Source organism: Catharus ustulatus, chromosome 18 (genome assembly GCF_009819885.2).
Source record: "Catharus ustulatus isolate bCatUst1 chromosome 18, bCatUst1.pri.v2, whole genome shotgun sequence".
Classification (NCBI taxonomy): Eukaryota; Metazoa; Chordata; class Aves; order Passeriformes; family Turdidae; genus Catharus; species Catharus ustulatus.
The window spans coordinates 10,258,721-10,280,778 of record NC_046238.1 but is presented as its reverse complement, the minus strand read 5'-3'; the positions used below and the strand labels follow the sequence as shown (position 1 = coordinate 10,280,778).

General features: G+C 40.3%; 1 protein-coding gene across 1 annotated transcript in view; it reads left to right on the top strand.

Annotated features, from left to right (window-relative positions):
* Window positions 1-22,058, top strand: part of CIT (citron rho-interacting serine/threonine kinase) — a 68,086-nt gene that overhangs the window by 37,601 nt on the left and 8,427 nt on the right. Inside the window, exons 20-37 of the mRNA XM_042779844.1 lie at window positions 1,494-1,668; window positions 2,923-3,120; window positions 5,212-5,265; window positions 12,643-12,840; window positions 13,266-13,459; window positions 13,963-14,098; window positions 14,494-14,598; window positions 15,817-15,957; window positions 16,130-16,237; window positions 16,931-17,093; window positions 17,338-17,502; window positions 17,597-17,734; window positions 17,986-18,166; window positions 18,402-18,493; window positions 18,774-18,878; window positions 19,735-19,904; window positions 20,867-20,947; window positions 21,146-21,281. Of these exons, the coding sequence (XP_042635778.1) occupies window positions 1,494-1,668; window positions 2,923-3,120; window positions 5,212-5,265; window positions 12,643-12,840; window positions 13,266-13,459; window positions 13,963-14,098; window positions 14,494-14,598; window positions 15,817-15,957; window positions 16,130-16,237; window positions 16,931-17,093; window positions 17,338-17,502; window positions 17,597-17,734; window positions 17,986-18,166; window positions 18,402-18,493; window positions 18,774-18,878; window positions 19,735-19,904; window positions 20,867-20,947; window positions 21,146-21,281 (2,540 nt within the window). The remainder of the gene's footprint in view (window positions 1-1,493; window positions 1,669-2,922; window positions 3,121-5,211; window positions 5,266-12,642; window positions 12,841-13,265; window positions 13,460-13,962; window positions 14,099-14,493; window positions 14,599-15,816; window positions 15,958-16,129; window positions 16,238-16,930; window positions 17,094-17,337; window positions 17,503-17,596; window positions 17,735-17,985; window positions 18,167-18,401; window positions 18,494-18,773; window positions 18,879-19,734; window positions 19,905-20,866; window positions 20,948-21,145; window positions 21,282-22,058) is intronic.

The following is a 22,058-nucleotide window of genomic DNA, read 5'->3' as shown; positions in this document are numbered from 1 at the left end:
GGAGTTTGTTGAGGCAGCAAAAGCCATAACTTACCTTCAGTCTAAAATAAAACATGTCTCAGGGTAGAAGTGTATGGAAGGTTGAGTGTCTCTGTCATGGGTGCTGAGCTGAGTGCAAGGACTTAGAGCATCCTCTGGAGCTGTATCCTTGACTGGAGAGCCACAGAAAATAAGAAAAACATATAATAATGTTTTAACACACAATTTAAAATAGATTATTGAGAGACATATTGTCAAATGATGAACTTTGCAGGATTGGTAGGAGATAGTACAGAATTAGCAACATTTTGAGAGAAAATTACTTAATTATGCATGCAGATAGTTAATGAATTTGTGCTTATTTTGTGAATTGGGCTGTTGAAAATGTATAAATTGTTGTTGGACTGCATTTTGAACCAACAAAAGCTGCAGCTAATCTGAGCATGCATCAAGAGGAGAGCTAGTGATTAAACTCTTCAGAGGAGAGGGGAGCTCTGCAAGCTTTTGTTCCAGCAATATCTGAGGAAACCAATGATTATCAAGTTCCTGAGAAGATAGCCCAGTAAACAGCAGGAAATGAAATAACACCATTTGACAGTTCTGGCAGACAATAATCTGTAGAGGTAAATTAAAAAAACAGAGAGGGTGAAAGGGTGGTTTTGCTTGCAATGCACAGAAATGTGAGTCAGAAGACTTAAGTTCTATTTTTAGTTTTGTTAAGTCTTCCTATTTGATCTTGGGCAACCCACATAATTTCTCTGGGATAGGATTAATAACAGCTTATCTCACAGTGAACTTCTTAAAATATTAATTCATTAATATATGTAGAGCTTTGTGAGGCTTCTAAGTAGAAAGCACTCGATGAGGGAGAATTTTCCAGTGCATGATAACAGAACTCCAGGAACTGTAAATAATGCAGAAAGACCCCCTCCACTTTTTTTTTTTTGAGGGTGTCCATTTCAAATGATAATAATTAATCATTGCCAGCTCTCAAAATTCTTGTGAGAACAAGTAATTATTTTTGTTCAGTTTGTAGATTAAGACTTTGATCAGAGACAGCAAAGCTTCACTTCAGTGTAGGTCAAGTTCTATGTCCCTTACAACTTTCAAAAGCCCCCAACACATCACCCCAGTCCTAAAGCATGGGGTTCCTCTTATGTCATAGAAATACACTGGGAGAAAACAACTCTTAGAATTTATTTTTCCCCTATAGAAAAACATGTGACAAGGAACTGATGAAGTGACAAGAATGAATTGTATCTTAGATAGCATTATAGATTACCCTCTGCAAGATTCATTTGTCTGTGCAACTGGCAAATATGGAATTTTAGTGCTCTGGGCATATGTTGATGAATACACTAGTATTTTTTGTTTTTAGCTGGGATGCAGAATTTAAGCCATGAACTTAACTGTTCTACTTAAGAGCAAATTTGTGTTCTTCCTTACTTCACCCCAGTGGAAGGACATATGTTAAGGGCATTTTGAGTTTGTCACTTGTGCATTTCTCCTCTCAGGAAAGCCCAAGAGGAGATGATTTCAGAGCTCAGGCAACAGAAGTTCTACTTGGAAACACAAGCTGGAAAGTTGGAGGCCCAGAATCGAAAATTAGAAGAACAATTGGAAAAGATGAGTCACCAAGATCACACTGACAAGAACCGCCTGCTGGAACTGGAGACACGGCTGAGAGAGGTGAAAGCATGGCTCTAATCCCTCCCAACAAACTTTCTTAAATGTATCCCATTTTGTCAATACAGTGAGAACTAGAATTAACTTCTTGTAGTGGTATTTGAAAGTGTAGTAGTAATTAAAAATAAAAAAAAAAACCTCATTAAAAGGAGATAAATATAAGTATGAAGTACCGAATATGAACTTTTAGATCATCTTGCTTTTTCAGAATTCTATTTCTATGTTTATTTGTACAATACCCTTATAATATTGTCTGGGTAGAGAATAATAGCTCAGCAATGTACAGTGACCAGACAGGTAACCTGTAGCCTTAGAGTCTGCAGCTAAGAAAGCAAAGGACACAGCAGAATTGCTGTAAGAAAAAAAGAACCTACTGCTTCATGCACCGTTTTCAGAGTTTACTGGACAAAAAACCTAACAGTAATATGGAAATATATACTTTTGTGAGCTGTGCTTCATTTTTAGTTTTGTATTAACTAGTTTGGATCTACAAATTCTTCTCCAGTCTCGCCCCACTAATTTTCAGCTAAGGCTGAAATCTTGCTTTCAGCTGAGGTTGTTGGACAACCAGCCTGCCCTTCTTTGGCCAGAAGCTGGCTGAGAGCAGTGTAAGGTTCCTGACAGCCTTGTCACACATTTCAAGCACAACAGACAGATTCCCTGGGGATAGCAGGGAGCCTGAAGAAGGTGCTAAGGTTTGGAATTAATTCTGAACACTGAGATCTGTTTTAATTGTTCATTTCTTATCCCTGGAGTGACACATTTATCCCTGTGTGTGCTGCAAGAAAACCTTCATCAGAAGCCACTCAGGTAAAACCAGAGCCAGATGAGCTGGTGGGTTTCTTTAAAAGGAATTTGAAAGCAAGATGAAATGTGGAAGTTGATTGCAAAATGCCTGTAATGTATGCCCAGAGATTCCCCAATAAAGATCCTTAGAGACTCTCAGCTTCAGTGAAGAAAGTTCATCACAAACTACTTCAACATTTTCTACCAGTGTTTGATATATTTGAGTTACAGCTGGAACTATTGTTGTGCCCTTGTTTCAAAATGCCAGGTTGTTGTTTCTAAGAAAACCAGTAGATTTTGGAGAGTAGACAAATCTGTGTCCTTGATTTCTCAGTGCCTTAAGCAGTCTGTCAGGATGTGATTTTGGGAATAGACATGGCAATGGCATCTGAAAGTGGGCTCTGAAATGAGACTACATTCCCTGCCATGTCTTTGTCAGCAACTCACATTTGGCTACTACTTTGTCTTCAGGTTAGTCTAGAGCATGAAGAACAAAAGCTGGAGCTCAAGAGGCAGCTGACAGAGCTGCAGCTGACCCTGCAGGAGAGGGAATCCCAGGTCACTGGGCTGCAGGCTGCACGCACAGCCCTGGAGAACCAGCTGCGAGAGGCCAAGACCGAGCTGGAGGAGACCACGGCTGAGGCAGAGGAGGAGATTCAAGCCCTCACGGTGAGCCCTGAAACTGCACATGCACACTAGAGTTATGTGGGTGCATGATTCATGAAGAGGTTAAAAGGAATTTGTGATCTAATTTTTAATTTTCAGAAATGGGTGTGAATTGTGCCTTGTGTTGATAGAGGTGCGAATTGCTAAAATGTCAAATTTTGCCTTTAACCATGTGAATACTTCCTTGTGATGGTTCATTGCTTCCTAAACTGACTGATGGCTTGTAGGAGCATTATTACTTTTTAGATTCAGTTGCATCTGAAATTGGTATTGTTAGTTTACTTACTTAAATAATTGCTCATGAGTTTGAAAGTACTTGATGGTTATAAATGTTTTGATTTTTTTTTTTTCCTATGAGTTACCCTGCTTTGAGGATACTTATTCAGGGAAAAAAAAATAACCACCAAATTCCTAGGGAGAGTGTTCTAACACAATTTTATTCCAATGCTTGTTTCACTAAAAATTGTCATATGTCTTGAAGTCTGGTGAGGTGTGTGAGTGATAGAAAGGAAAACAAAGTTCAGGTCCTGCCACCCTCTTCTACTCCAGCCCCTTGTAAATGGAGTTCTAGATTATATGCTACTGTTTGCTGTCTCTTGAGCACAAAAATTGTTGAATTCTAAGAAATATTTGCTTTACACAAGATTCCCAGGGTTGCAGGTACAGAATTTCACCTGCTACCAGCTAATTTCCCCTTGAGCAGCAGCCTTTAATGACCTTCAAATCCTGTGATTTGGAAGTGTTGAAAATGGGCATTCTTGTGCTCCAGTGGCATTTAATCAAAGAACTGTTCTGAATATTGCTGCCATTGCTGGTTTTTGGGAGGGGATGTGGGCACTGACAGGGCACTGGTATTGTGCTGATGCTTTGGGTAGATGAATGGCAGAACCAATTCCTCAGTTCTAAAGTGGGCACAGGCTGGGCAAGTGCAGCAACAGCATCGAGGCCTAAGAATAGCTGAATAGAAATGGCATTGGGTTCCTTTTTGCTGGGAACTGAGGCACTCCCTTCCCAGCTGGAAGCTTTGCATAACAACCACAATCACTGCCAGGGGGTTGGCAATGCCTTGGGATCTTTACCCAGCAGTGAAACAGATGAATATTCATGACCTGTGTTCACTCAGTTATTGCTCCAGTTAATGGGGCAAACTGGTAGTGCTGGCCCAGCTGCTGTTAGTCCAGCCCAGTGGGCTTGGGACTATTCCTGTCATGGAGTTTTTTACATACTTTTCTTTCTCACATTGCCTGTTGTGGTAAATAGCTTTTGAGCTCTCATATTTGACTTCTGCTGAATGTTTTTTTTCCTGTTTAGTCTCTTGGCTCTGAGGAAAATGTTCTGAATGAAGAAAGGTGGCTGGATGTGCTTGAGCAGTAACCTTTCTTTTGTTAAGTTTTCAGATAGCACATGACATCAGACACTTGTTAAATCACTTTAACATGAGGCCATGAGGCTGAAACAAGGACTTTTTGCTTTGTCATGCTTTGCTTGTAAAGTAGGGGGTAAAATGGTGCATGCAATACTGCATTCTTTAAAATGAGTGTTTGAACTTTTCTGTACTTTAGATGTTGTCCTCCAAAGAATTGATTATGTTTTATCACTGCTTTTTAGAGAGGCTCAGACTTAAATGGGACTTAATGGCAGGATTCAGGTAGATTGGCAGAGCTGTTTGGGGTGGCTTGCATTATACATCATTATAGTTTTTCTTTGCAAGCATTAAATTGTATGCAGTATTTATTTTCTACAAATCACCAATCTGGATACAGAAGTAAAACCAACTCAAATTAAAATGTCAAGAATGTAAAAACTTAACATGGGATCAACAAGTCTTCTGGTGACCATTTCAGATGGAACCTGTTGCATAATTCCATTCTTGAGCTTGTACATTTTCCTAAAGCACTCCAGAGTTGGGAGCATAAGTGGATTTGATTAAGTAGGATGGGACTTTTGCTAATCAGTTCTTTAGTGCTTTCATAGCCTGCAGCATCTGCCTTCCAAACTTTGCTTGCTGGTAGGTTGTTCTGCAGTTTGTTTAGCAACAGCATTCTCGAATTCTAATGGATGAAAAATTGATGATTAACTTCTTACCTCCTTTAGGCACATAGAGATGAAATCCAGCGTAAATATGAAGCCCTTCGTAATAGCTGCACAGTGAGTATTAAATACAGATCATTGAATTATTTTGAAATTAAGGATAATGAAACAAACAATTTCCTCATTTAATCCTTGATGACACTAGTTCCTAATGTGGACTTCTGGCTTCAAGGTGCTAGTAGGAGCTGGATGGATTGGATTGGATTGGATTTTTTTTAGGTTTCAGGTAAACCTCAATTTTGAGGTTTTAGTCTGATCGTGAAATTGTCACTGTTCTTCTTTTTGGAGAAGAAAATAAATTAAAATATCTCATTGCAGTGCAGCTAATAAGAATGGTGTAGCAGCTGCAAAAATGACTTTAGGTGAAGATCTTTTCTACTCACAAGAAGAAAAGATCTACCTGTCCAAATCCTGAGCTGCATTGTAGATCTAGGGCAGAGTGGGTTTGAAGGAGGACTTTAACAGCGTTTGAAGAGACAAGAAATGTTAAGGTTCCAAATAACACATTGACATACAGCAGAGAGATGTCCAGGATCTGTATTTTCACCTTCTGTTGCATGAGATCTTTGACATGTTTTCAGATTCATTTTATCAGTCCAGGACAGATGTCCAAGGGCTTTGTCTATCCACAGGGATTCTTGCAGTTTATGCCTATCTTCACACTTGTTCATGGTAGTTGATGGAGAGTATCTGCCTTCCAAGGACATGAATTACACAAGTGTTGGATAAGGACCACGGTCCTCTGGGTCAGCAGTGGCTGTGAATTATTCTGGGCTTTTTCTCTCTACCCAACACTGTAAGCAGGGCTTAATTGCTGGGACTTTTTATCTTGATTGTTTTCCTGCTTCCAGTGATTTCCTCAAATGTAATTTTTCATGCTGTAGGAATAAGTCTTTAATGTATAAGTTTTCATCTTTTAACATACCTTTTCAGTATGAGAGTCATTTTGTTTTCCTCACTTGCTCTTTAGCACTAAGCAAGAGGTTCTTCTGGATAAAGAATATCTAGACAGGAAGAAGTAAGGAAATACAGCTTTCCAAAGTGTTTTAACCTCTGTCTAAAAGAAATCCTACACAAGAAACTTCATTTTCTGTTCCCTTTCTCATTTTCTTAGACTGAATGTCTGGCTCTCTATGTGTCATCATAGATGTTACATCCAGTGCTATCTTCTGTTGCTCTGGACCTTGCCTTTCATTCAGAGTGACAGCTTTCTGTGAAAACACTTTTGTGATCTCCATGCAGGGAAAAACCAGGCGTGGAAACTCTGTTCACTGCAGGGTCAGCAGCCTTGCAGAGCTGTAACTCATTATCCAGTGACACTTCAGCTCTGAGTGTGGGGAACAAGCTCCAGCAGTGAAGAATGACCCATAACATTTCCAGAATGTCAAGAGCTTCAAAGGACTTGTAAAAGTGTTGTGCATTGTAAGGCCCTTCAGTGGGATAAGTGGGATCAGACATTCTCATCAATAAGAAATTAATTAAATAGTTCCTAAATGAATAATACATGCTCATCATACATTCCCTTTCCAGCCCAGGAGAATGCATGTATAATTTAATTGACCATGGACAGATAATTTCATGTTTTGTGTTATGGCTGCTCCTGGCTGTCCATCCTGCCTGAGGAATGAGGGAATCAGGGCAATCCTCTATTGCTAGTGAGGGTCAAGAAATGCTAATTACACTGCTTTCACCAGATGTTTCAAACTCATTTTTATCTGATGGTACCAGTATGATGCAGGCTGTGCTTTTTAGTGACCATGTGACTCCACTTGAAGGTGATTAGAATTTATACTCCTTTTAACATCCAGCAACACTTCAAGGGAATAATTGTAACATTCTGCTACTTATGCAGTATGATAAAGGATGGATGTATTAATTCAGGAAGTTCTCAAGAGAGATCCTTTTTAAGCTACCACAAACTCCTTGAACTAGTCTAGCAAACTTTGGTAGGGAAGTACTTTTTATTTGATCTTATTGAGAAGCTCCAAACCGCAAAATAATGCGAAAATAAGATTAGACAGGAAAGAAATATTGAAAATTTGAATTATTTCAGTAATTACTTCAGTACTTTTGTACTTCAGAACTTTTGTCTTCAAAAGACAAATACAAATACCTAATCTACTTTCTTTGGTATTGTTCCTGTTTGTCTAGCTTCACAAAGGTCACAGCCTCTGATTGCAGAGAAGGCTGTGTCTGCTTTCCTTGCACACTTGTTCTTCCTTTTGCTGAGGACCAAGGAGGTATTTTTGGGTTCTCCTTTTTCATGCTTTCTCTGTCTCTCAGTTGAGCAAGAAATAATAGGATATGTAATTACAACAAAAATTGTAACTTGTGGTACCTGCTGTACACACACACGTGCTCGTGGGCACACACAGTCTTGTCACAACCTTCTCACAATGATGGCTCATCCAGCAAATCTGTTGAGGGAAAAAGCTAGTTCCCTACATTGAAGTAAATAGTCCATTTGAGTGTTAAAAGTATTTTCCAGGCAATCAAAGAAAGATCTAGAAATAAAAGGCATTCTTAAATAGGAAAATTTACACATTTGTCAGTTGTTTCCAGATACTTCTGAATTATGGCTTGTTCTGAGATCACCATCATGTTTAAAGTTAAAAATACAACTAAATAATACTGAATAATAATAGAATTGTTTCCAAAAGGAAACTTCCAGTAAGCAGGCAGTAAAGTCTTTAAATATTTAGCAGGAAGGAGTCCTATAAAAGCCTTGCACTCAGCTTAGTAAAGTACCAGAGAACCACCATCTGAATTGTCTGGGTTTTTCAAGTACAGGCTCTTGCTTTTACTCTAGCAATGAGTGGCATTTCTTATTACTAATTGGATATTGCACTTCCATTTATTCAAATTTTCTCCAACAAAACAAGGTTTATGTTCCCCTGAGTTTCTTCTGTCATCATCTTGTGTTCCAGTCTTAAACATTAACAGGCTTGATCTGCACATGTGCAAGAGTTTGGATACTGAGGCATTAAATCTGTGAGCCCACCAGACAGGTATCATTTTAGTTATGTGTGACTTCCTGCTGAATTCAGTCTGAGATCCTAATTCCACCTTGGCTCAATAAGTTGGCATACAAGAATAATCTGTGCTCTTGTGAGCTTCCAAAATAATACTCAAAGATGTTAACTTGATGCTAAATTGTGTTTCAGAGTAAAGGAATTTTGCCCACAGTGACAAGGCCAATACCCAGGCAAAAACTTTTCTATGGCTTTGTTAGAGTTCTTTAGAAAAGTAAAATTCCTGTTGGGTGGAAGAGGTTACCCTTGATTCCCATTCCACAGAAAATATGATGGCATACACCAGTTACAGGCAGAAATGGAGCTTTGTAGTTTTTGCAACCTGACAAAAAACCAGAGACTTCTAAGGCATTGGTGTGAGGTTAATGAGACTTTCACTGTGGACAAGATCATCATCATGTGAGGAAGAGGCTCCTGTTTGGGAGAGGCAGCTCATCTCTGGGACCTAGGACAGGAACACAGGGACTGAATGTTTAATCCTGGCTTGCTGTGGGAAGGACAGGAATGCAATCTGGGCAGTGTCCTACTACTCTGCAGCTCCCCTTGTCCCTCAAGATAAACCAGGATGAGATTTTGGAGTCTGAGATCCATGTTTAGGGTGTGTTTCAAGGCACAGATGTTGTCTGACTATGGAGAAGGGAGGGAAGTGAGGGATTCATTGTTAGGTGTTGATGGAACAGGTACAATCTCTCTGCAGCCCTGTTGGAGAGCCTGGGCCTCTCAGTGTTGGGATTTCTCTGCCTCAAAAGCCTTGTCTCAGAGAGCAGGTAAAGACAAAAGGAGTCTGATGTCTGCTCTCACTCCCTCCTCACAATAATTTGGGGCTGAGAGACAGCTTTTTCTTGTTTCCTATTTACTTCTGACAGGTAGCTTTCTGGTAAAGATTAGTGGGGATGGGGAGCAGTGGAAATGGATAGAGCAACACTATTAGTCTGGAATGGCATTTAACTCCAAATAAGACACTGCTGATAGCATCCCAAAACAGCTTCCCTTGCTGTGTCCTAGCATTTTTCTGCACATTTGTTGATGGCATCTGAGAACTGAGACACCTCTATGAAGGAACAGGATATGGGGAAGTTTGCAAGCTGCAGTTATAGTGTATAAATAAAACTCCTTAATTTTCTCCTTTTCCTCATTATTGTGCCTGTGGTTTTGATATGTGGAGCATATGGATTAAATTCAGTACATTTTGTCTGATGTGCAAACCACATAGTCATGACCTGACTGTTTGTTGCTCTGATATTTGATGTGATCCATGGCTGGAGAGGTTTGTAGGAGCAGGGGTAAGAGCTGTGAATCTGCTCAGTCTCACTAGAGGAACACTTTACTTTCCTCAGACTATTCAGTGGGGAGGGAATCATGCTGGATATGCCCCTTCTGCTGAGGAGCTGCTATGCTTGGATTGCTCTGCAGTATTTAGAAATGAGATACAGTCCTCTGCAGCAGGATAAAGATAAGCTGTGTGCTTAGATGTGGTGTGCAGTGAACAATCTGTGTAGTTAGATGATATCTCTGTTTTATGGATTAGTTGTGATGAAGATGTGCATAAATAGAGGAGAAGATTCCAGTTGCTCTGTGAGTGGTGATGCAGTGGCACAGCTACAGTGGCTGTCTAGATTGTCTAGAATTGCTTCTCCAAGGTTTCAAGTGTTTGGTTAATTTATAAACTTAAAATGTGAAGATTTTTCTAATTATATTATGAGTTTCTGAAGGATATAGTATTTTCTTACTGACTTTCTTTTAATATACTTCACATTTCCTTTAATATACTTCACATTTACTTCAGAATAGCTCAGGGTTGGTTGGTTTGCTTTTTTGGGGGCTTTTTTTTTTCTCCTGGTAATTTCCTTAACTGAAAAGAATAATATCTAAAGCTGTTAACTCTTTCCAGGTACAGGATTCTGGTATAGGCTGTATGAATATATGTATGCCTAAGACAACATTTCCAATTAAATGTGGGGTTTTTTTGATCTGTGTTTTCTTTTTTGTGGGTCCCCAGGACAGACATTTATATGACACTACATCCCATTTTCCTGTGTCAGTATTACCCATTGCTCTTTAGGCTTTATAGTGTTAATAAACTCTCTACTGCTGTTGGGTTATCCATAGCTGTGGATAGTATTGGATGTGTTAACAAACATCCCCTTTCCCCATGAAAAAAGGAAGATTGTACCAGGAGGAACAAATTTTCTCTTGTTAAAAAAAATTATATCTATCTACCTAGATTACATTATCTAGGTTATAATATAGTTGGAATTTAAGCCAAGGTGTTTTGGAATTATCAGTAAACACAGTGTTAGAAGAAGGAAAGAGATTATGTCACATCTTCTGCAGCCTTTCTTTCTTAACTGCTTTGTGATGTGTCAAAGTTTTCCAGAAATATCCCACTAGATTAAGTGTAGCAGTGAAATATAATATGATCTGGTTGAATTTTAGTTGTATTCAGGGAAAGAAGTCAAAATCTCAGAACCTAGAGTAAAGGAAAATAGGAGCTTAACTTCCAGTCCTTAAGGAATAACATCAACTGGAAATACAGCCTGTTTTAATAATTAATGAAGTAGTTGGACATATTTACTCTGCATATTACTTTATCCATTTTGTGTTTCCCTCATCTCAGTTTTCTTGTATTTCAAAACTAGATTAATATTTTTTTAATAGAAATTACTTGTACTGGTATATAAAATAAATGTGGAAGAAACCATGAATGTATAAAATATTTCTTGAAACTGCCTAGATACATGGTGTGGTTAAACATAAAATTAAAGCAAATGGAAGAAAAAGTGAATTTCTTATCTGGCAGTTAGTAGAGATCTCAGCTGTTGTAAGAGCAGTAGATAAAACACTGTAAAAACAAATGTTCTTTTGCTCCCTTTTGTTTGTATAAACATATCTAAGTTCTTATTTCTGTAGCAGTAGAGGCACTAACATGTCCTTACACACAGGCTGCCCCCTCTGAAAGCTTGGTGCAAACAATGCAGAGGAAAATGTGTATTTTGAATAGGGCAGTGAGAGTGCTCAGAAACCAGCACATGATCAGATTTCTTCAGAAATGTTGTGTTTGGAAGTGTGAATCATCTTGATTTGACCCTGAACATATGGGTGGCAGGAACTCCCTTTCACCCAGCAGGCAGTAATGGCTGTTGGACTTTTTCTGCTCACAGTTTAAAAACCAAATACTGTTAATTTAGATCTAGGAGAGGCATGGTAAAAGGCTGCCAAAATATGCGTTGCAGATTCTTCAAAAAGAAATGGTTGTCATCTTTCCAGAGAGCTGAGAAGAGCCTTGTGCTCTATCCTCTACTGCTTTAGATATTCAAGTCCTTGGCTTGTGTAGGAAATTGGAACATTTAAATTTGAATGTGTGGCCAACTGTGCTCTGAGATTTTATTTTTTTCTCATTTAATGAAGTATCTTATTCACTTTTCTTTGACATCCAGGCAAAAGAGCCTCTAGAGAATATATTTAAGAGTTGAATGTGAATTGTGTAGAATTTACCAGTTTCTGAAATTCTTTTTATTAAGCTGATTTCAAGATTATACTGAGGTTTCTTTCTCTTCTGTTGTGGCAATGTTGGTTTTGAGTTAGGAGGAGGTACACATTCATCCACCCAGTGTTTAGGGCTTTCATTCATAAAACCAACTGTGAAAATGGCCCACTGTTGTTTATATTTGTCTTTCAGTTGGAGGGCACTGTGGTTTAAAGCTTTTAGTTAATGCTGATTGAACAAATGGGTGCTCCCACTTCAGCAAAGGCCTTGTTGAGTTTTTGCTTTTCACTGATTTTCTGTGTTGTGCTACCCCACTGGTTTCTTCCCTCATGTACCCAGCTGCCATCCATAATGCTGTTACTTTGATAGAACGTATTTCTTAACATTTTTCTGCCCTTCCTGGTTATACCCAGTGTTACAAATAATAATATAAGCAATTCCCTGGGATATCCATCAGGTTGCACTGCCTCCACTTGGTCTGTTTTCTTCAATACCACACTTTGAAAGCCTTTCTGAGAGTAATTAGCCTCATTGCACTTAGGGGAGATTGGGGCAGAAAAGGTAAAGTGCTTTGGCTAAAGGCCTCTGTAAGTCAGCAGCAGAGCTGAGAATTCCAGCCAGAACTCCTGGCTCCCAATCCAGTGCTTTAGCCATGTCAGGTCTCTCAAATAATAAATTACATTGCAGCATATTTATGCTCTGAACCAGATTTTTAAAAAAACAAGCTGTTATCTCTAAGACACAAAACTTTGCTTCTGATCTAAGTACATTACTATGCACAAATATCTACCACTATAATACAGCCCTTTTGTTTGAATTAGAAAAAATGTAAAAACTTGGCAATAAATAATTCTGTGTGAGAACTCTTTTCCCAAAACCTGTGCTCGCTCACACATAATTTATTTTTCTTTCTAGGTGATTTCAGATTTGGAAGAGCAGCTGAACCAGCTCACTGAAGACAATGCAGAGCTGAACAACCAGAATTTCTTCCTGTCCAAACAACTCGATGAGGCCTCGGGGGCCAACGACGAGGTTGTCCAGTTGCGCAGTGAAGTCGATCATCTCCGCCGAGAGATCACTGAGAGGGAGATGCAGCTCACCAGCCAGAAACAAGTAAGGTCTCCAAGTCTGGGTCAGGAACTCTTTGTGGGAGCTGGCAAAAATTCCTTTTACATCTAGAAACCCATAAGAAGTGATGATGTTTCCCAGGGCAGTTGAGTGAATGGAAATTTTTGGTATTTCTCATCGTGTTTTTACACAGTTTTATTCAGCTGTCCTGCACTCTGAGGGCATTGTCATTTAGAATTACTCATTTTAATTCTGTGGCCCTGGAAATCTCAAAATGTTCATAATGAGATCGACCTGACATTCTCAGGGATCAGAAGTGAGTGTACAGGAGCCTTGAAATAAATGGGCTGTGATTTCCCAGCTCCTGCTTGCTGCCGATTTGCATGTACTGTAATCGAAATGGTAGGGCTGAAGCTGAAAGTGCACGCTTGATGTGGGATGTGAGAATTGATAGGAGGATTTATTTTTAGACTATGGAGGCCTTGAAGACAACATGTACGATGCTGGAAGAGCAAGTAATGGACTTGGAGGCCCTGAATGATGAACTCCTGGAGAAAGAGCGCCAGTGGGAAGCGTGGAGAAATGTTCTGGGGGATGAGAAGTCCCAGTTTGAATGTCGAGTTAGAGAATTGCAGAGGATGCTGGATACTGAGAAACAGAGCAGGTCTCTCTCCCTTCCTTCCCTTTTATTAACTTTTCTGAAAATGCTCTATAGAAGCTAGTACAAGAATTATATTTAGCATAGGATATGGGAGTTGGAGCTAAATATAAAATCTTGTGAGGTAGTTCTAAAAATGGTTTATTAGTTAATAGTCATCACTGATATTGTTCCTTTTGTTTCTTTGCAAGTGAACGATTCAAGGGGAGTGGTATTTATCACTGTAATTTATAAAATGTCTTGATTTATTATCTTCTATTTTATTTTATGAAAAAATAGTCTTTGCTCCTGACTGTTCCTGTGGGGTCTTGCAATGTTTAAGGCTGTAGTTCTAGCAGGGGCAGGAACAGGATTATATAATATAAAAGTGTTGCAGCAAACAGTCTGGCTTTCTAATGTAACATCTTGAATTTGAGGTAACCCCTTAAAGAGTTATTGATGCCATTGCCTGCTAGGGAGAGGTCAGGCCTGCAGGGAGTTAGGTAACATTATTTTCCATTTTAATGCAGAGTGAGAGCAGATCAGCGTATTACTGAGTCTCGCCAGGTGGTAGAACTGGCTGTCAAGGAACACAAGGCAGAGATTCTGGCCCTGCAGCAAGCACTCAAGGAACAAAAACTCAAAGCAGAGAGCCTTTCTGATAAGGTAAGTAACTTTCAATCCTAGGCTTTCATAATTAGATGAAATGCTTTTCCACTGATATTTAGAAATGTGGCCTTGAGCAGCTTTTTCCAAGATGTTATAGAGACAAATTAAAAAGGCTGGAGGGCATAGAATAGAATTTTATCTTCAAGCCAAAGACCTCAGATTTTCTTTGAAGGAGACTAAAGCAGACAGCAGCCTATGATGCCTGGAATGAAGTCCTTCAATAACTTGGTATCTGCATTTGAACAAGCCAAAATGTCTTTTGGCTGGTTTTTCCCCAGCAACCAAAGGCTAATTGTATCATTTTTCTTCAGCATGTGCTTGGTGAAGTTGGATTTTAAGACTGTGGAACTATATTTATTAGTGTTCAATGTTATTCTGACCCTCTTTCCCAGCTCAATGACCTGGAGAAGAAGCATGCCATGCTGGAGATGAACGCCCGCAGTTTACAGCAGAAGCTGGAGACAGAAAGGGAGCTCAAGCAGAGGCTTCTGGAGGAGGTAACCTTGGAGATTCATGTTAGAACTTCAGAAGCTTCCACATCTTGAGGAGGGGAGGTTGTGTGAATAAGAGTTACACATCCATCCTTCTTCTATATAACTGGGGAGATTAATCAAGTTGGGGGAGTTGTTTTCACTTCAAAGTTTGCTGAGTGTGTGGCCATGTCAGGGAGCAGTGAAAGTGAGCTGCTCCTCAGGGCCAGGGGAGCTGCCAGCCAAGGGGCACAGCATGCCAGGCAAGGACAGGACCTTGAGCCTGCAGGCTCAGACCCACAGGACCTGAACAAGAGGACCAGGGCAGATTTGCTGAAGGTACCAGTGATCATTATAGAAGCCTCTAATCATGAGGCACCATCCTAGGTCAGGTCTGCAAGGTCAGGTCTTTGCCCAAGCACAGCTCTGACCAGGCCAAGGGCAAAGGCCATAGCTTATAACCAGCTCTGGAGCCAACATGCTGGGGGTGCACACCTGGAGGCCACAAGTGAGGCTTCCCACAGCTCTTTTCATCATTCATTTGGGTCACAGGATTTGGATCCAAATTCTGCACCATACTGGGGAGTGATTGAATGCAGGCAACCACTCTGGGTGGTGGGGGAAGAGGCTCCAGAGAAGGATTTCAGGGGTGGTTATGGACAATTAGGGCAATTAGAGCCTTCTGGTATTCTTGGGGTACTGACAGCTTGCCTACTCCTTTATGCATCACCAGGAAAGATTTCTGGCTCTTGCTTTGTAACATGGGAGCATTCATGGTTTTCCTAGTCAGGTACCTTACTTTCAAGACAGTGTAAATCCTAAAAGAATTAGGAGTATTTTGTCATGTGCCCTCCTCTGGTGTTAATTGGAGACAAAGATGTAAACAGCTGGCCATTATTTTCTTTATCTCATGTGACTATGACTGTCCTGGTTTACAGTAAAGGTTATAGTTTCAATTTATTTTTACAAAGTACTGCGGTGGCTTCTGGTGGTTGTACAGAGAACTTGAGAAAATGGTGTTGCTACAGATTAATATAAATACACAGAAATGCTTGTTTAGTCACAATGCATTCTGAAAGGAATCTTCTAGAGTGTTGTAATTTCCCAGCTTTTGAAGAATTGTGTGTTTATTTATAAGTTCTGAGTGATGATTATTTTACAAAGAGTAACAATATTTAATAGCTTTTACTTACAAACAAGAAGACAACAAACCCAAAACATTGGCCTTTGTTTTTCTTTCAACAGCAGGCAAAGCTGCAGCAGCAAATGGATCTGCAGAAGAATCACATCTTCCGCCTGACTCAAGGTCTGCAAGAGGCTCTGGACCGAGCAGATCTCCTGAAGACTGAAAGAAGTGACCTGGAATATCAGCTGGAAAACATTCAGGTGAGGGTGAGGAAGCAGGGCAGTGCTCTACCTCATTCCCTGTGAGGCTTTAGGATGTGATTTGCATTTCTGTGTGACACTTTCTTTATGGTATTTTTTAGTTCTGTTTTGTAATTTGTTATTTGTTTCTTCTGTAAAGATGAAATTTCTTGCATCTGTGTGTGATTCACAGGTTCTCTATTCCCATGAAAAAGTGAAAATGGAGGGCACTATTTCTCAGCAAACTAAACTCATTGATTTCCTGCAGGCAAAGATGGATCAACCAGCAAAAAAGAAAAAGGTGGGTGAAGAAGGTTTGAGAGGCATGGAATTAAATGGTTTTGTAATTAGTTATGTGCTGTGTGTTCTCAATATTCTGTTTTATCTTTCTTTGTGTAAAAAAATGTTGTCTTTATTTAAGACCATTCTGAGTTGGTGAACACAAACTTTACTAGGTAGAATGTGTTCTTTGTGGCTTTTCTGGTATTTTGTTGTTGCAACAACACTTAGGTTACAACCCAGCAGCTACACCTCAGTGAGGCTGTAGGAATACAGAATTTTAAGCATGTTTTTTTTTAATGCTAAGTATGTATATGTGTACAAACCTATTGTGTATCAAAAGTGGTTGTCCTGTAGTCACAGCATAGGACTGATCAGTCAGACAATGTGATTTGTGTCACATCTTTGTCATAAGCTGTTCTGTCATTTTGAATGAAGTAATTGAATTTTAACCACATATTTTGAGATCCTCTGTTTAGATGCTTTTGGAAACTCCAGCTGTGAGTACTAACAGGTAATGTACGTCCCTCTTTAAATTAATCCATATCTTGACATTTTTCTCTCCAGTGCCAGTATGAACTAAAAATCCATCCTCACACATAACAGAATTGCCATTAGGCCCTCTGGCCGGACTGCCACTAGCTAGTGTCACTTTGCCTAGTTTAAGCCATCTCTTGCTAGGAGTTAGGAGTTGTCTGTGTGTTTCTGTTGCTAGGGCCTGTTTAGTCGGCGGAAAGAGGACCCTTCTTTACCCACACAGGTTCCCCTGCAATACAATGAGCTGAAAGTGGCACTGGAGAAGGAGAAGGCTCGTTCTGCTGAGCTGGAGGAGGCTCTACAGAAAACACGCATTGAACTCAGATCTGCTCGTGAAGAAGGTAGGGGTTAACAGAAAAGGTGAATCTGGAAGGAGGCACATGTTTTTGCTCTGAAAATGTGCCACTCTAATTGTGTGCCGCTCTAGCAATAACGTGTTGTTTAATTATTGCCACTGCTGTGAAGTTACAATAAGGCTACACTCCATTCTGTGGGCTGGAACTGCACGCTGGTCACACAGAGCCCTGCTAGAAACCAGAGTGCCACGTTGGTCATGTTAACCAGGGACATTTGTCTTGTCTGTAGCTGCTCACCGGAAAATATCGGACCACCCTCACCCCTCCACGCCGGCCACAGCCAGGCAGCAGATCATCATGTCTGCCATAGTGCGCTCCCCAGAGCACCAGCCCACGCCCATCAGCCTGCTGGCCCCACCCTCCAGCCGCAGGAAGGAATCCTCCACGCCAGAGGGTAGGCTCCTGCTCAGCTTGTTTTCCTCTCTCTGTCAATGCCATCTCTGCAGTGATTTAGTTGTCACCCTGCTGATGAGCTGTGTCCCTTGCAGAGTACAGCCGGCGCCTGAAGGAGCGAATGCACCACAACATCCCCCATCGCTTCAACGTGGGGCTCAACATGAGGGCCACCAAGTGTGCCGTGTGCCTGGACACCGTGCACTTCGGCAGGCAGGCCTCCAAGTGCCTGGGTAAGGGCACAACACAACACAGCTTGGGGGGAATAAAAGGCATCACCCATCTAGAGCAGGGAGAGGAACAACCAAGCGTGAAGACTCTGAAACTGCTTGGTGCAAACATTCAGAAAACATCTGATGGTTTGGAGTGGAAGGGGAACCCTTGGAGAAGCTGGGATTTGTGTGTTAGAAGTTAAGGCAGCTGTGTCATGATATTTTATTTTTTTTTGTCATTTAACAGAAGTTTTTCCCTGTCCTCTTGTCAGAATGCCAGGTGATGTGTCACCCAAAATGCTCCACTTGCTTGCCAGCTACTTGTGGGCTGCCAGCAGAATATGCCACGCACTTCTCGGAAGCGTTCTGCCGGGATAAGATGAATTCCCCTGGCCTGCAGCTGAAGGAGCCAAGCACCAGTCTGCGTCTTGAAGGGTGGATGAAAGTGCCAAGGTATAAACAGGAATCTTGGTGCCATGTCAGCTGCTGAAATATTTGCCCTTGTATTACCCTGGTTCTTACAATGAGGTAATTGGTACAGACCCATTACATGGGCATTACAATTACCACCACTATAATTATAATTGTTACCACTGAAATTTATCTTTTATATGAGTTGCATGCTTGCTTTATGTAGAATCCATAAAGAAAAGAAAGTCCAACATGGCTTTGTGCTTATTTTCCTCAGGAATAATAAGCGTGGGCAGCAGGGCTGGGACAGAAAGTATATTGTCCTGGAAGGAACCAAAGTGCTCATTTACGATGCAGAAGCAAGAGAAGGTAACTTAGAATTTCTAGCAAGAGCATATTTTTAATCTTCAGATATTGTTTGGTGGGTTGAGAGGCTTAAAGATTATTGCTGTTTGCTATGACTGTACCAAATTTAGCTAAATCTTCAGTGATGAGGCAACATTTTTTTTTTCTACACCCTTAGCCATCTTATTGTTGTAATAATCCAGCTGTAAAAACATCCAGTGTGCATCCACTTCCTTTTGCTATCACAGTTATTTTCTTGCTACCTGTTTGTTTGTTCCTAATCTGTCTCCCCATTCTGCTGCAGCTGGACAGAGGCCTCTGGAGGAATTTGAACTCTGCCTTCCTGATGGTGATGTAACTGTTCACGGAGCTGTAGCAGCTACTGAGCTTACAAATACAGCAAAGACAGGTGAGAATCTTACATAGATGAGGTCAAATGGATTTCATCTGCCTTGCCATCAGTTAGCCTTGTTTGGCTGAACAGAATTTTCTCCCTCCAGCTTTCATTGTGTAATGCTGTAATTTGCCTCCATCTGAATTAGGGGAGTAGTTCAGCACTCCAGATCTGTTACACTCAGGCTGTTGCTTCTGTCGTGGTAGAACTGTGGTTAATATAGTCATCAACCCACATGGAAGTAAATTTGAAGAGATTTGTAGCATAAACACTCGGTTTACTTAAATTTCTTCTCTATTTACTGTGATGTGTCATAACTCCTGCCACCATTGTGCTCTGACCACAAAGCCATTAACTTAGAAATGCTGTGGGGTGTATACAGTTTCTTATTATGAAAAAATGTTGATGTGTTGATTTGTATGTACTGAATAGAACTGATGGATAAGATTCTGTATGTCTTGACTGTTACATTAAAGGATACAGACTGTTAAAAACAAAGGTTTCCATAACCAATTTTTACAGATTTTTCTTAATCAGTACAGGGAAAACTTTAGTCAAGTGGCTGGTTCTGTTTTTTTTTTTGTTTTTTCCACAATGGAATTTCTTTCTCTTTTGAATAAAAGGCAAGAAATTATTTTTGTTGAGTTAAAGACAGCCTTGTATGTATGGATTGCATACATCCAGCTAATATTTAGGTGTAAGTAGCTAGCCTGTGCAGGACCTGTAAAGGAGAAACCAATGTGTAAATTGCCATGGTACGTCATGATAAATACAACTTCTCTCCAATGAGGCTGAAAGGTGTTGATTTTAAGTCCACTGACAATATTCCAAAAACTAATCTAAGTCTTATTCTATCTATATAACATCTCAGATGTGCCATATATCCTAAAATTGGAGTCTCATCCACACACCACTTGCTGGCCTGGTAGAACACTCTACCTGTTAGCACCCAGCTTCCCTGACAAACAGCGCTGGGTCACAGCACTGGAATCAATAGTGGCAGGTGGGAGAGTTTCCAGAGAAAAAGCTGAGGCTGATGCTGTGAGTATAAAAGTTTCATTTAATAATAAAATATTCTGGGAGGGAGCAGAGTTTTGAAAAATATTTTTTCGGTATTTGACATACTGAGGTTTAACTGAAGGTAAGTTATTGCTTCTGCCTTGTGATTTGAGCACCAGGAGCCTGTTCACTTGAGACTGATGCTGTGTGTTACAATAGCCTTCTTTAGACTTGGGGAGTGTAGTAAGAGAATCCCAAAATCTCTCTGTAATTCCAGCAGAGGAAGGAAGAGCAGCTGGGACATGGTGTAAATCCAGTCTCATAAGTACCACATGGAACAAGCAAACTTTAAAAGAAGCAAAAACTCCCTCCCCTTCTTAGAGAGCCAGAGGTTTTATGTTTCTTGCTGGGGGGAGGTGTGTGTGAGTGTGTACTTTTTGGTTTGAGTTTTATTCCTAATAAGAGGTTAAACAAATTTGTTTAGGTTTTGGATAGTCTTTCTCACACTATTACACTGATAACTCTTTTCTGGTAAAAGGAGGTTGGATTCTGTGGCATTGCATAAGAGAATGTTAGCTCTGGAGGCAAGGAATATCTGACTGCAGGAAATACCCTTTTCTTTTTTTCTTAGGCTCACATTTCTTTTGTCTCTGAGAAAAATACATGTTCCCACCAACATTTATACTTTTCTTTAATCCTTCCCCTTGGAAAATTCCACTGCTCTGTTGTAGGAGGTTGGGGAAAATGGAAAGGATAGAGAAAACAATGGGTTCTGTCTCAATTTAGAGTAATTCTGATCAGTTTGCCTTACTGTGTCTAAGGTAGATAAAAGTTTACTAATTCTTTGGTAGGAGGCATCCCTGCAACTTTTAACTTTCTGAGAAAAAGAAATCTGTGCCAAACTCTTTACCTGTCTGAAATGATGACCTTACATTGTTAAAATACTCGCAGATAAAGAGATGAAGATTAACTCAACAAGAAAAAAAATTTTTTGTCATTTGCAGAAACTGCTGGGGAACTCCCTGCTGAAGCTGGAGGGTGAAGACCGTTTGGATATAAATTGCACAATGCCCTTCAGTGACCAGGTAATGGCCTTGTGCACTTGGGTCCTTCTCAGTAGTGGATAATTGATTCAGGAAAATGGTGTCTTGATTGCAATGTGTGTAATTATGCACTTGTTTTTGGGTTTGATTTTTCTCTTCACTGCTGAAGAGTATCACCCAAGCTGCTGTTGGAGCATTCCTTGCTCTCCTCACATGGTGCTATGTTTTCCCCTGCTGTAGGTAGTGCTGGTGGGTGCAGAAGAAGGTCTCTATGCCCTGAATGTACTGAAGAATTCCTTAACGCACATCCCAGGAATGGGAGCTGTCTTCCAAATTCACCTCATCAAGGATCTGGAGAAGCTACTCATGATAGCAGGTACAGGGCTGTGTGTTCCCACTGGCCCTGCAGTGCCTTTGTGCTGCCAGGTCCTGCTTGCCTTTGGATTTGTTCCAGGATTTTGTCTGGGTTTTTATCAGCAAATTGGCAGGAGTGACTTGCTGTGGTTAACACAGTCTTGTCTGAGGCTGGCTGGTAAGGGATTATGTGAATCAGTGCTCAGTTAAACCTTCAGGAGAAACTGATTTTAGAGCTGAGGGAGGGAAGAACCAGAGACAAAACACTTCCAGGTTAGAGGTCAGTTATCATTTTAAGTTCAGTTTAAAAAGTGTTGAGAACTAATCAGTGAACATCTCCCTAATTATTGCAAAACCTTTTAAATATCATTAACTATTTTAGGACCACTATTTGATCACTGGGGCATAGGGCCAACTCTTATCCTCTCTTGCCCTGTAACAAAGCTGGGATTCCTGTAATGATTTAAGATTTCTTTATGAAAGGAACACCAGCTTTAATCTCTCCATCTGTGATTTTCCAGAGATAATCCTTCCCACATGGATGTAGGCATGCTGAACATTAGGGTGTATCTTCATCTGAAAGCCCAAATTATCAAGTGTCTATATGACATTTGTAGGGAATGAAAAACAAATTCTCTCTCTTGTTCTGCTAGTTTTGTGGTTTTTCCTGGTAAGGGTTTAAGATGTCCCAAGTTTATTTGTGTCAGGGTAGTAGAGAGCAAAGCAAATCTCACACATAATGAGAAGGCTGTGTTAGTCTGTCACTGGATTTCTGAGAGGAATTGGCCTTGGGCTGTAA